Raw genomic sequence first — 12,822 nt, forward strand, 5'->3', positions numbered from 1 at the left:
AGTGTGTATGTGTATATATATATAACTGAATCACATCATTGTACAGTAAAAGTAACACAACACATTGTATATCAACTATACTCAATAATTTTTTTTTTAATTCACTTTTTGGCCTAAGCTAGTTTGAGATGAGTTTCTATCACTCACAATCAAGAGGCCTGATTTATCTGGTCTCCTAGCAACGGCAGGTGGAAACTGACCTTGAAGTTGGGTCCATCTAAAGCAGAAATTCCTACCCACTCCCTCCAACCACAAACGCATCCCACCTCCAGTATCCTTCTAATTCTCACTAAGCAGGACAATTTTCAAGAAAAAGTTCTCCCCACACTTACACTTTTGGACAAAGTTGCTCACGTGCTTAATCTTCATCAGAGCCGGCTGACTGCATTCTTTAAAGAGAACAAAGAGGGCATCTAATATCGCTTCTCGGGAAAGAAGAGACATCTGCTGTTGAGTCATGGAGGGTGGTTTCCCCTAAAAACAGCAAACAGCAGATGGAGACACTGTCAATAATGAAAAGCTTTGATCAATAACATCCACGCAGAGTAAATTGCAAGCCACCAACTCAACTAACTGCTCACGACACACGCTAGCAGCAGAATTTGGTGGCCTCATCCTTTAAAGTGACGTCCATTGACAGTCATTAAGTTATCACTTGTATGTGGGCTTCTTCCTCCTGCACCTGGGGAGAAAAACTTCATCAGCACGCCATGAATAAGAAACAGTTCCTCTGTCTTAGCAGTCTGAGGCTCATGGGGACATTTACTCTGGACCCTGCTGGTCCCGTCACATCTCCGTGCCTCTTCAGGAGGACACAATGAATGCCTCTTCCTCCCTGTGTTCCTACAGGTTTGTTTAACATAACTTCAGTTTCTTTAATTCACTCAAACCATAAAGGGTCGTGTGAATGGAGTGACTGCGCTGAAGCTGAATTTATTCATGATCTCAGGCAACAGTTGCAAACTGGCAGACTGCATCTAGCCCACAGACATGTTTTGTTTGGCCTGTTATATTTAAAATAATTTATCTGCCAATATTGAAAAATCAGGAGATTTCACACCAAAAGAAAAGGGGCTGGGGGAGGGGATTTCTGGCTTCTCATGATACACAGGCAGATCTGGCAACACCGTACCACATTCCTGCCTGGGGAGGGTGAGCTGCAGCTGAGGAGCACTGCCCCTCTAGAAAGTGGATGTGTTCGGCACTTCACTGCAGACTCAACTCACAGCTCTTCCATCTGGCCCATCTGACTCCTTTACACTCACTGTCTGGCCACCCAAGACATGAGTTCACACCCCTGGTCTACAGCAATGAATCCCATGTGCCATGGACTACATGCAGTTCTCTCTGCAAAGCTGGCCACCAACAATTCTAACTCTAAAAGCACTTGCCACTGCATCCATCAAGCGTCAGAGTCTATTTCTTCTCCCCATGACTTCTTCTGTCGCCATGACTCATGTGAAACAACATAACACAAGTGACCCAGTGCCAGTTCAAAATGCAGCCCTTAAGAAGTCTGGCAGCTTCTACTTTTGTTTTTTTGGGGAAGCCAGCTGCCAAGTTAAGAAGCTTGGGCTAGACCACGTGACAGTCAAATCTCACCCACTGTCTGTTTTTATAAATAAAGCTTTATTGGAACACAGCCATGCCTATTAATTTACACATCATCTATGGCTGTGTGTGTGTGTTAGTTGTTCAGTCTCATGCAGCTCTTTGCAACCCTATGGACTGTAGCCTGCCAGGCTCCTCTGTCTGTCCATGGAATTCTCCAGGCAAGAATACCGGAATGGGTTGCCATTTGCTTCTCCAGGGCATCTTCCAAACCCAGGGATTGAACTCAGGTCTCCTGCATTGCAGGCAGATTCTTTACTGTCTGAGCTTCTGTGCTATAAATAGAATAGCAGAGTTCAGTAGTTGCAGCGGAGACCTTAGGGCCAATGTACTATTCACAGAAAAATTACAAGCCTCAGGTTAGACTGAGTGAGTAACAAAAGACTTGGGAGAAGAGGTCACTGGACAAACTGAGGCACCCCAGTCAGCAGTCGGCACCCAGAGGTTTCAGTCCCTGCCAAGCTCTCAACTCAACACAACCCATGAGTGACCCCAGCAGAAGAATCACCTAGTTGCATGCAGCCAACCAACAGAATGCTAAGAAAAAGTAAATCATGGCTGCTTTAAACTTAGTGAGCGCTTTGTTACCCAGCCCTGGATGACAGAAACAAACTGACTGTAACAGCCCAATAGCAGCCTCCTCAGCCAGAACCAGAAGCGTGAAGGGCCCTTTCCTGCCCGCTCCCTGGCACTGGCCAGCACACACCATTAAAGGAGGGGCCACTCCACTACACCTCTGCACGCGGCTGAACCTAGCCCACCAGGTCGGTCCACGCCCACCACTAACCCACTGCCCAAGTGGCAGACGGGAGCTCCGCTCCCAGGATGCCTGCTCCTGAGCCACCTCATCAGTCACAAACTGACCAGTGAAGCCAGCTGAGGCCACAGAGTCTGCCGCCTCAGATAAGCAGGCTCTACTGAGAGCCGGAGGACAATACTAGAGCAGCCCGGACTTCCTCAGACCCTGCCGCTTTCTGGTGTTGTGTGGCACCTTCCTACTCTGGGTGCAACAGCTGAGAGGCAGGCACAAGCTATAGGGGCCCTGCTCAGCACCACAGTGGACCTGCCCCCAAGCAAGCGACCAGTTGTGGTCCTGCTGACCATTGGTCAGTGCCACAGTGGGCCCCTCCCCCAAGCAAGCAACCGTTAGTGAGCAACTGACTGTCAATCAGCCACTTTCAGTGGTCCTGCTCAGCCACTGGTTGGTGCCACAGTGGGCCCCTCCCCCAAGCAGGCAACCATTAATGCCTAACTGCTAACCAGCCACGTTCAATGGTCCTGCTCAGCCATTGGTCAGTGCCACAGTGGGCCCCTCCCCCTCTCGTATATAAACGGGGGCCAGAACTCCGACTGAGGGAAGATGGTTTTCTGAGATGCCAGTCTGCCATTTTCTCCATCTGCTAGCTTTCCAATTAAAATAGTTATTCCTTGTTCCAACAACTCATATCCTGATTTATTGGTCTGTCCTGTGGCAAGCAGAACAAGCTTGGGCTCAGTAACACGACTACTTTTGAGTCACCTGGAGAACTTAACTAAAAACCAAAAACCAGATTCTCAGGTACCATCCCCAACCTACTGATTTAGAATTTACCAGTCTGTAGCTAAGAATATATTTCAGTAACACCTCCTCCCAAAACAGTCAGACCTCAGCCAGGTTTGTGAAGCACTGAGTCAGACCACACTATCTGTCACTTTAGAGTTCTGCCACTTCCTGGGAAAATATGATTCCTAGTTTTTCTCTCTGATGAGTTTAGACTAAGCAGCAGTTCCCAAATACAGTACTGAGTCTTAACAAAGTTTTCACGTCTGTCATAAAGTAAGAAAAAGTGAACACTGCATGATGACTCTTTTATAAAACTAAGTGTATTCAAATTGTAAAATGGTCCTTTATTCTGAAACAACATCCTTCCCCTCTTGGTGTTTTTTTAAAATATCCTCTCTTTATGAAATAAAAGGACCAGAAGATAATAGCGTTTTCTTTTTTGTGTTTTTTTACATCCCTTACTTAGCAAAATACAAAGTTGGCAAACCTCAGTCAGCCTAGCAAATTTGTAAAATTTTGCTGGCTCAAAAATCTAAAAGCCTGCCAACCACTGACCTGGAACTCTTGGGGAGGTACTTACTGTCAAGTAGAAACTGAGACCCTATCTACATGGAAAACAAAACCACTACTCTCTATCCAAACCTCATTAAAAGTACACTGGGATAGGGATAAAGTGGGATAATCAGTTAGTTTAGAAATCCCACGAGGGGATTAAAGACAAGAGGGAATTTTAAGGGCATTTGGGAGACTGCTATAAGCTAATGATCACTCTAGCAAAGAACCCAGTACCCTAGCAACAATCTCCCCTGATGGCTCAGATGGTAAAGAATCTGCCTGCAATGCAGGAGACCCGGATTCAGTCCCTGGGTTGAGAAGCTCCCCCTGGAGAAGGGAATGGCTACGCACTCCAGTATTCTTGCCAGGGGAATTCTATGGACAGAGGAACCTGGCAGGCTTCATACAGTCCATGAGTCACAAAGAGTGGGACACAAAGGAGCGACTGACACTTTGACCTCAGTAACAATCTATACTACCCTGAAGGAAGACCAGATGCATCCATTTGCCAGGCACACTCAAGCCACAGGTGCCAACAGTTTAAACACAAGACAATAGATATCAGGTCTGAATCTTGTTACATGAAGTCAGGGAGTTAATGATCCTTGAAGAACAGCATTTCTGCAGGTAGTCAAGACAGGAAGAGAGGGGAAAAGGGAAAGAAACTAGGTGAAAGGGGTCATAATATCAAAACCTGAGATGAATTACCATATTTTAGTATATATTAAATGACCTTTCTTCTGTTAATATACATATGATTTAAATAGCGCCCTGACAGTCCTCTTTAACCACACAGGGTCAAAGGAGAACTAAAGACCTAAGCCTTGAACTCTACCCCAAAATAAAGAAGGTGGTCTACTCCACTCCCCACTTTTTCTTTGACTATAAAAATATAGCCCTCTTTGTTCTCAGTGCTGTGCTCCCCTGCCAGACTATTTGTATCTCTCACAAGCATCCTCTGCTAATAAACTCACTCTTTGCAATTTTCATGCTGAAAAGAACCTGAGCTTCAGAAAGTTCTGACACAAGGTGAGCAGTTTCAATTAAAAGACAATGACTTTGACCCAAACACTGCAATAGAAGACCCAGTACAGCTGAATTAAATCTAAAAAAAACCAACAACAGTGCGTTCAAGTCCCCTCCTAACTCAGGAATGATGGATTCAAGTCCCAATCTGAGTTTTGGCTGGGTCCAAGTCCCACCGAAGAAGGAGTGGGGTTTCAGCTGGATGGGGGGCAAAAACAGTATCCTTATTCTGCTTATATTAAAGCAAGTGCTAGGGTTATGCTATGCTTGCAAATAATAGCTTTTCAGGGCGCACGGTGGAACTTGTTTTAAAAAAAGAATGAATTGGGGATTTACACACAATCTTTGCTGGTATAATGACATTTAAATATAAGATACACTTACTAAACTCTGATATACACTGGCAATGTTGCCCAGCAGTTACACACCCACACCAAAAATGTGGTATGGCTTTGTCATTTAAAAGCTGCGTGATTCTGAGCAAGTCTCTGTCCCTCTCCATATCTGCACATTATAAGAATTTTGTCATAAGTTGGAAGTTTTGGAGTAAAACAATTAATGGGTTAAAAAGTGGCAGCACTCCAGTCAGTTGAGGTTAAAAATAGACCATTCATAAGAGAAAAATGCCTCATGACTTAAATGGTGACCCACAGAACAAACTAAGCTTTCACGCTGTCCGCATTCTGATCTGTTTGAACATTCCCCAATACCAATAGCTTGGGGAAAATATCCTCAAGAACATATTAGTAGTGAAACCAATATAACATTGTAAATCACCTTAGATTTATCATTATACAGATAATCCTACCAAAATGCCTTATTTAGTAGTTACTGCTAAGTGAACATAAATTTATTATCACTGGAGCTAATACTATTTCTACACTCATCATTAATAATAGCTATCATTTATAAAGGGCTTACCAAGAGATGGGCAAGAACTAAGTACATGAATTATCTCATTTAATCCTCATAACTTTGTAAATTAGGTGCTATAACTTCTATTATAATACAAAGAATGGAAAATGGATCTAGAGAAGGCAACTGACTCACCCTAGGTAACACAGCTAACACATTCTGAGGCCAGGATTCAAACCTAAACCTTCACCACTATCTGTATTTTCTCTTTGACTTATTAAACAAGGATTTCTACAACAAACAAAAGAATTAGAAATCTACTTGGGAAAAAAATCTCACAACATTAAGTTTTAATCCTTTTGGGGGTGATGGAAATGGTCTATATCTTGAGAGGAATGTGGGTTGTACAGGTTTGGTATTTACCAAAACTTTTTTAAAACATAAACATCCCTTGAATGAAAAAGATTTCTATATTTCTATAGGGTTACACCTATAGAAATTCCAGTCAAAAGAGTGTCTTTGTTCATTTACTTTTCCTTCTTTAATAAAAGGGCAAACTTTAGTGCAAAAGAGTAACATGCGTGAAATCCTCAAAAAGGTCCCCCTTCCAGGGCAAGTTCAGCTACCCATTCCAGGCACAATGGCTCCTTTTTCCACAACTTTCAGCATATATAAAAGATCAAAGGAGATTTCTCCTAGATTCGCCTCAGTCCTCTAACAAATTCCTGTAACTTCTGAGTCACAAAGAGTTCCAGGGAACCACATACAGGTGAGCGAAGTTGACAAGCCAGTCTGTTACCTGGAAGAAAAGATTCAGCCTGGAGGCCCGGCTGGCAATGGATTCAACAGCACCAGCGTCCAGTAGATTCCGCGCTCCATACTTGAACTTCAACATCTCCCCACTGGTGATGAAAGTAGACAAGAGGAGGTTAGTGTGTTCTGCTGATTTGAGCGGGAAGGGTTTGAGAGATCCTGAGCTTTCCCTCAAGATATCAGGGGTAGGGAGGTGAAAAATCAGCCACCACTGGGTCTTGGGAAGCTCAGTCTGGTGACACAGATTAAAAATCAGACTTTTATTCAGTGTAACAGGAGTAACACTGCAACACTGACCTGACATACTCACTTACTTAAAATTTGTTTTATAACTGCAGACAGTGACTGCAGCCATGAAATTAAAAGATGTTTGCTCCTAGGATCATGGCATCTGGTCCCATCACTTCATGGCAAATAGATGGGGAAACAGTGGAGACAGTGGCTGACTTTATTTTTCTGGGCTCCAAAATTACTGCAGATGGTGATTACAGCCATGAAATTAAAAGACGCTTACTCCTTGGAAGGCAAGTTATGACCAACCTAGATAGCATATTAAAAAGCAGCGACATTATTTTGCCAACAAAGGTCCATCTAGTCAAGGCTATGGTTTTTCCTGTGGTCATGTATGGATGTGAGAGTTGGACTGTGAAGAAGGCTGAGGGCCAAAGAATTGATGCTTTTGAACTGTGGTGTTGGAGAAGACTCTTGAAAGTCCCTTGGACTGCAAGGAGATCCAACCAGTCCATTCTGAAGGAGATCAGTCCTGGGATTTCTTTGGAAGGAATGATGCTAAAGCTGAAACTCTAATACTTTGGCCACTTGATGCGAAGAACTGACTCACTGGAAAAGACCCTGATGCTGGGAAAGATTGAAGGTGGGAGAAGAAGAGGACGACAGAGGATGAGACAGTTGGATGGCATCACCGACTCGATGGACATGAGTTTGAGTAAACTCCGGGAGGTGGTGATGGACAGGGAGGCCTGGCATGCTGAAATTCATGGATGGGGTCACAAAGAATCAGACATGACTGAGAGACTGAACTGAACTGCTCCTAGGAAGAAAAGCTATATGACAAATCTAGACAGCATATTAAAAAGGAGAGAGATCACTTTGCCAACAAAGAACTGTATAGTCAAAGCTACGGTTTTTCCAATGACTTCCCTGGTGGCTCAGACGGTAAAGCATCTGCCTACAATGCGGGAGACCCAGGTTCGATCCCTGGGTCAGGAAGATCCCCTGGAGAAGGAAATAGCAACCCACTCCAGTACTCTTGCCTGGAAAATCCCATGGACAGAGGAGTCTGGTCGGCTACAGTCCATGGGGTCACAAAGAGTCGGACACAACTTAGCGACTTCACTTCACGGTTTTTCCAATAGTCATGTACAGATGTGAGAGCTGGGCCATAAAGAAGGCTGAGCACCCAAGAATTGATGCATTTGAATTGTGGTGATGGAGAAGACTCTTGACAGTGCTTTGGACAGCAAGGAAATCAAACCAGTCAATCCTAAAGAAAATAAATCCTAAATATTCATTTGAAGGACTGATGCTGAAGCGCCATTACTTTGGCCACCTGATGCAAAGAGCTGACTCACTGGAAAAGACCCTGATGCTGGGAAAAACTGAGGGCAGAAGGAGAAGGGGCAACAGAGGATGAGATGGTTGGATGGCATCACTGACTCAATGGACATGAGTTTGAGCAAACTATGGGAGAAAATGAAGGACAGGGAAGCTTGGCAAGCTGCAGTCCATGTGGTCACAAAGAGTCAGACATGACTTAAATCACTGAACAACAACAACCCCCCTTAGAATATAAGCTCCACCAGGGCAGGGACTTTTATTCTAATATAATGGGGACATATATAGCCTGGCACATAAATGCTAATAAACAGTTATTGAACAAATGATTGAAAATAAGTAAATTACATAATACAGGCATGTTGGAAGCTATGGGGTTCAAAAAACAATTAAAAAAAACAAATGGAGGAATTGGGGCATGGTGGTGTGTATATACAGAGAAGGCAATGGCACCCTACTCCAGTACTCTTGCCAGGAAAATCCAATGGGCAGAGGAGCCTGCTAGGCTGCAGTCCATGGGGTCGCTAAGAGTTGGACACAACTGAGCGACATCACTTTCACTTTTCTCTTTCATGCATTGGAGAAGGAAATGGCAACCCACTCCAGTATTCTTGCCTGGAGAATCCCAGGGACGAGGGAGCCTGGTGGGCTGCCGTCTATGGGGTCGCACAGAGTCGGACACGACTGAAGCGACAGCAGCAGCAGCAGCAGTGTGTGTATAACAGTGTAGTCAGAGTAACTTCACTGTTCAGTTTAGTCGTGTCCGACTCTGTGCGACCCCATGGACTGCAGCCCACCAGGCTTCCCTGTCCATCACCAACTCAGGGAGCTTGTTCAAATTCACGTCCATCGAGTTGGTGATGCCATCTAACCATATCATCCTCTGTCGTCCCCTTCTCCTCCTGCCTTCAATCTTTCCCAGCATCAAGATCTTTTCTAAGGAGTCAGTTCTTCGCATGAGGTGGCCAAAGTATTGGAGCTTCAGCTTCAGTCCTTCCAATGAATGTTCAGGATTGATTTGAGGATTGAGTAGTTTCATCTCCTTGCAGTCCAAGGCACTCTCAAGAGTCTTCTCCAACACCACTTCACTGAACAGGTAACATTTGAGCCAATCTGAAGGGAGTAGCAGCAAGCCTTGTTGATATTTGGGTAAAGAAAAGTATCCTGGGGTCAGAGGGAACAGCCAGAGCTAAGGTTCTGAGGCAAGACCTGGGCTTCTCTAACAGTAGCTGGGAAACCACGTAGGGCTCGAACAGAGTGAAAGAGGCAGAAAGTAGGCGGTGACGGGCTGGGGCGAAGAGTATGAAGACTCCAAAGTAAGTTAAGGTCACACAGATTCTAAGGCGCTGCCGGCCCCGACTAGCAATGCCGACAGGAGGCAGGGCAGAAGAAACACAGGACCCCACCCAGCTGGAGAAAGGAAATTCCTCTAGCCGCAGCACTGCCCAGCCAACACTTCGGCTCAGACGGGGGATATGCCCTTGCACCGCCAGCCTGGGAAGACCTTCCCGACCCCCCGCAGCCCTCAGGGCGGGACCGCCGCCTGCGAGAGGCAAAGCCGGGGTTGGTGTGGTGGAGGAGGCCCTTCCCTTGGTCTTGCAAAGTGGGGAGAGGGAGAACTGGGCTTGGGGAGACCAGACTCACCGTTCAGCGTACCCCGCTGTTTGCTCACCGCCCTGCCCAGTTCCTCCCGCGTCAGCGTTTGAACACTGGGAACGGCGTGGGTGAGGCCAGCCACGTCTGGACCAATCAGTGTTCCCGCTCGTATGATGGACAGTTCTATCTCAACCAGGTCCTGCCCAAGTCCTTAAAGGGACCAGGGAAGTGAAAGAGAGGGCCAATGAAATTGTTTCTTCCGCCGGCAGGGCAGGTCTTGGAAGTTTGAAATTGGCGGTTAAGCAGAAGGATACAAGGTTTGAGGACGCGTCTGTTTATGTCTGGGAAGTCTGAGGAGAATGCTGGGGCAGTGGCCCTTGCTCTCATGGCCACCTGCAAGGATGAAGGCAGCCCAGCCCCTCTGATTGGTGATCTTGTTCATCAATCCTGGCTAAGGTAAAAGTACTTGTTACTTTGTTAAATAAACCAGCTGGTTCTCTGCTAACAGGCTACAACTGAGGCTTTGAGTTTGAGATTCCACACGCCTCAATGACTGGTAGTCGACTGCCACAAAAAGGCGATGATACTGAAACTGTCTCATAGAACATTTTAAAGCAAAGACAAGAGACCTAAACAGTCGAAATCCAAAAGGCCAACAAATACATGAAAAGGTCTCAACGTCACTCATCATCAGGAAATAAGAAAACTAAAACCACGAAGAGATACAATAACAGGCAGCCAGATCGGGGCGGATTGGTGGGGAGGAGGTCTGACAGTGTTGGCAAGACTTGGGAGTATAAATCATACTGTTTGTCTGAAAAAGAGTTTGCCATTCTTTGCTAAAGTTGATGATATACACAGTCTGTGACTCACGCCTGGGTATACCTTAGAAAAACTCCTGTGTACACCAGGAGACATGTACAAGAATGTACAGATAGTACCATACAGCATCATGAAAAAAAAAAACTGGAAGCAACCCAAATATCCAACAACAGAAAGGATAATTTTTTATATTGCAGTGTTTTCATACAGCAATAAAAAAGAACAACTACAGCTGAACACAACGACATAATGCGTTTCAAAACAATCCTGAGTGAAGGAAGCATAACAATAGAATAAAGTATGTTTTCTTTTTCTTCTTGAAGTATATAGTTCATTTACAATGTTGTGTTTCAGGTATACCGCAAAGTTATTCAGCTATACTATATTCTTTTTCAGTTTCTTTTCCCTTATAGGTTATTAAAGTATGTTTTCAGTAATATAAATTTCAAAAGCAAAACAAAATATTTAGTCAAGGATGTACCTACAGGTGATAAAATCAGAAAGTAAAGCAGATCTCAGGATAGTAGTTATCAAGGGGATGGTATCCTTTGAGGGAGTCAGGATGCTGCCTGCTAAGTCGCTTCAGTCGTGTCTGACTGTGTGTGACCCTATAGGCTGCAACCCGATAGGCTCCTCTGTCCATAGGATTTTCCAGGCAAGAATACTGGAGTGGGTTGCCATGCCCTCCTCCAGGGGATCATCCCCACCCACGAATTGAAACTGCGTCTCTTACATCTCCTGCATTGGCAGGCAGGTTCTTTCCCACTAGTGCCACCTGGGAAGCCCCAGTTAGGGTGCTACTATGATCTAATTCTTAGCCTGACTATAGTAATAAAATAGATTATTGTTTTATAATTAGTAAGTTGTGTGTATATATGTTCTATTTTGGAGAAGAGAATGGCAACCCACTCCAGAATTCTTTTTTTTTATTTTTTTTTAATTTTATTTTATTTTTAAACTTTACATAATTGTATTAGTTTTGCCAAATATCAAAATGAATCCGCCACAAGTATACATGTGTTCCCCACCCTGAACCCTCCTCCCTCCTCCCTCCCCATACCATCCCTCCGGGTCGTCCCAGTGCACCAGCCCCAAGCATCCAGTATCGTGCATCGAACCTGGACTGGCAACTCGTTTCATACATGATATTTCATATGTTTCAATGCCATTCTCCCAAATCTTCCCACCCTCTCCTTCTCCCACAGAGTTCATAAGACTCTTCTATACATCAGTGTCTCTTTTGCTGTCTCATACACAGGGTTATTGTTACCATCTTTCTAAATTCCATATATATGCATTAGTATACTGTATTGGTGTTTTTCTTTCTGGCTTACTTCACTCTGTATAATAGGCTCCAGTTTCATCCACCTCATTAGAACTGATTCAAATGTATTCTTCTTAATGGCTGAGTAATACTCCATTGTGTATATGTACCATGGCTTTCTTATCCATTCCTCTGCTGATGGACATCTAGGTTGCTTCCATGTCCTGGCTATTATAAACAGTGCTGCGATGAACACTGGGGTACACGTGTCTCTTTCCCTTCTGGTTTCCTCAGTGTGTATGCCCAGCAGTGGGATTGCTGGATCATAAGGCGGTTCTATTTCCAGTTTTTTAAGGAATCTCCACACTGTTCTCCATAGTGGCTGTACTAGTTTGCATTCCCACCAACAGTGTAAGAGGGTTCCCTTTTCTCCACACCCTCTCCAGCACTTATTACTTGTAGACTTTTGGATCGCAGCCATTCTGACTGGTGTGAAATGGTACCTCATAGTGGTTTTGATTTGCATTTCTCTGATAATGAGTGATGCTGAGCATCTTTTCATGTGTTTGTTAGCCATCTGTATGTCTTCTTTGGAGAAATGTCTATTTAGTTCTTTGGCCCATTTTTTGATTGGGTCATTTATTTTTCTGGAGTTAAGCTGTAGGAGTTGCGTGTGTATTTTTGAGATTAGTTGTTTGTCAGTTGCTTCATTTGCTATTATTTTCTCCCATTCTGAAGGCTGTCTTTTCACCTTGCTAATAGTTTCCTTTGATGTGCAGAAGCTTTTAAGGTTAATTAGGTCCCATTTGTTTATTTTTGCTTTTATTTCCAATATTCTGGGAGGTGGGTCATAGAGGATCCTGCTGTGATGTATGTCAGAGAGTGTTTTGCCTATGTTCTCCTCTAGGAGTTTTATAGTTTCTGGTCTTACGTGTAGATCTTTAATCCATTTTGAGTTTATTTTTGTGTATGGTGTTAGAAAGTGCTCTAGTTTCATTCTTTTACAAGTGGTTGAGCAGATTTCCCAGCACCACTTGTTAAAGAGATTGTCTTTAATCCATTGTATATTCTTGCCTCCTTTGTCAAAGATAAGGTGTCCATATGTGCGTGGATTTATCTCTGGGCTTTCTATTTTGTTCCATTGATCTATATTTCTGTCTTT

At 44.2% G+C, this 12,822-nt stretch overlaps 1 protein-coding gene across 7 annotated transcripts in view; it reads right to left on the bottom strand.

Annotated features, from left to right (window-relative positions):
* Positions 1-9,747, bottom strand: part of CIT (citron rho-interacting serine/threonine kinase) — a 175,653-nt gene extending 165,906 nt beyond the window's left edge. For all 7 annotated transcript variants that reach the window (XM_044930176.2, XM_044930175.2, XM_044930173.2 and 4 more), the window contains exons 1-3: positions 9,623-9,747; positions 6,390-6,492; positions 333-474 (exon numbers count right to left, since the gene is read on the bottom strand). In XM_044930176.2, coding sequence (XP_044786111.1) covers positions 333-474; positions 6,390-6,485 — 238 coding nt within the window. In that variant the 5' untranslated portion in view covers positions 6,486-6,492; positions 9,623-9,747. The remainder of the gene's footprint in view (positions 1-332; positions 475-6,389; positions 6,493-9,622) is intronic.
* Positions 9,748-12,822: the final 3,075 nt, after the last annotated feature.

This window comes from Bubalus bubalis, chromosome 17 (genome assembly GCF_019923935.1).
Source record: "Bubalus bubalis isolate 160015118507 breed Murrah chromosome 17, NDDB_SH_1, whole genome shotgun sequence".
Taxonomy (NCBI): Eukaryota; Metazoa; Chordata; class Mammalia; order Artiodactyla; family Bovidae; genus Bubalus; species Bubalus bubalis.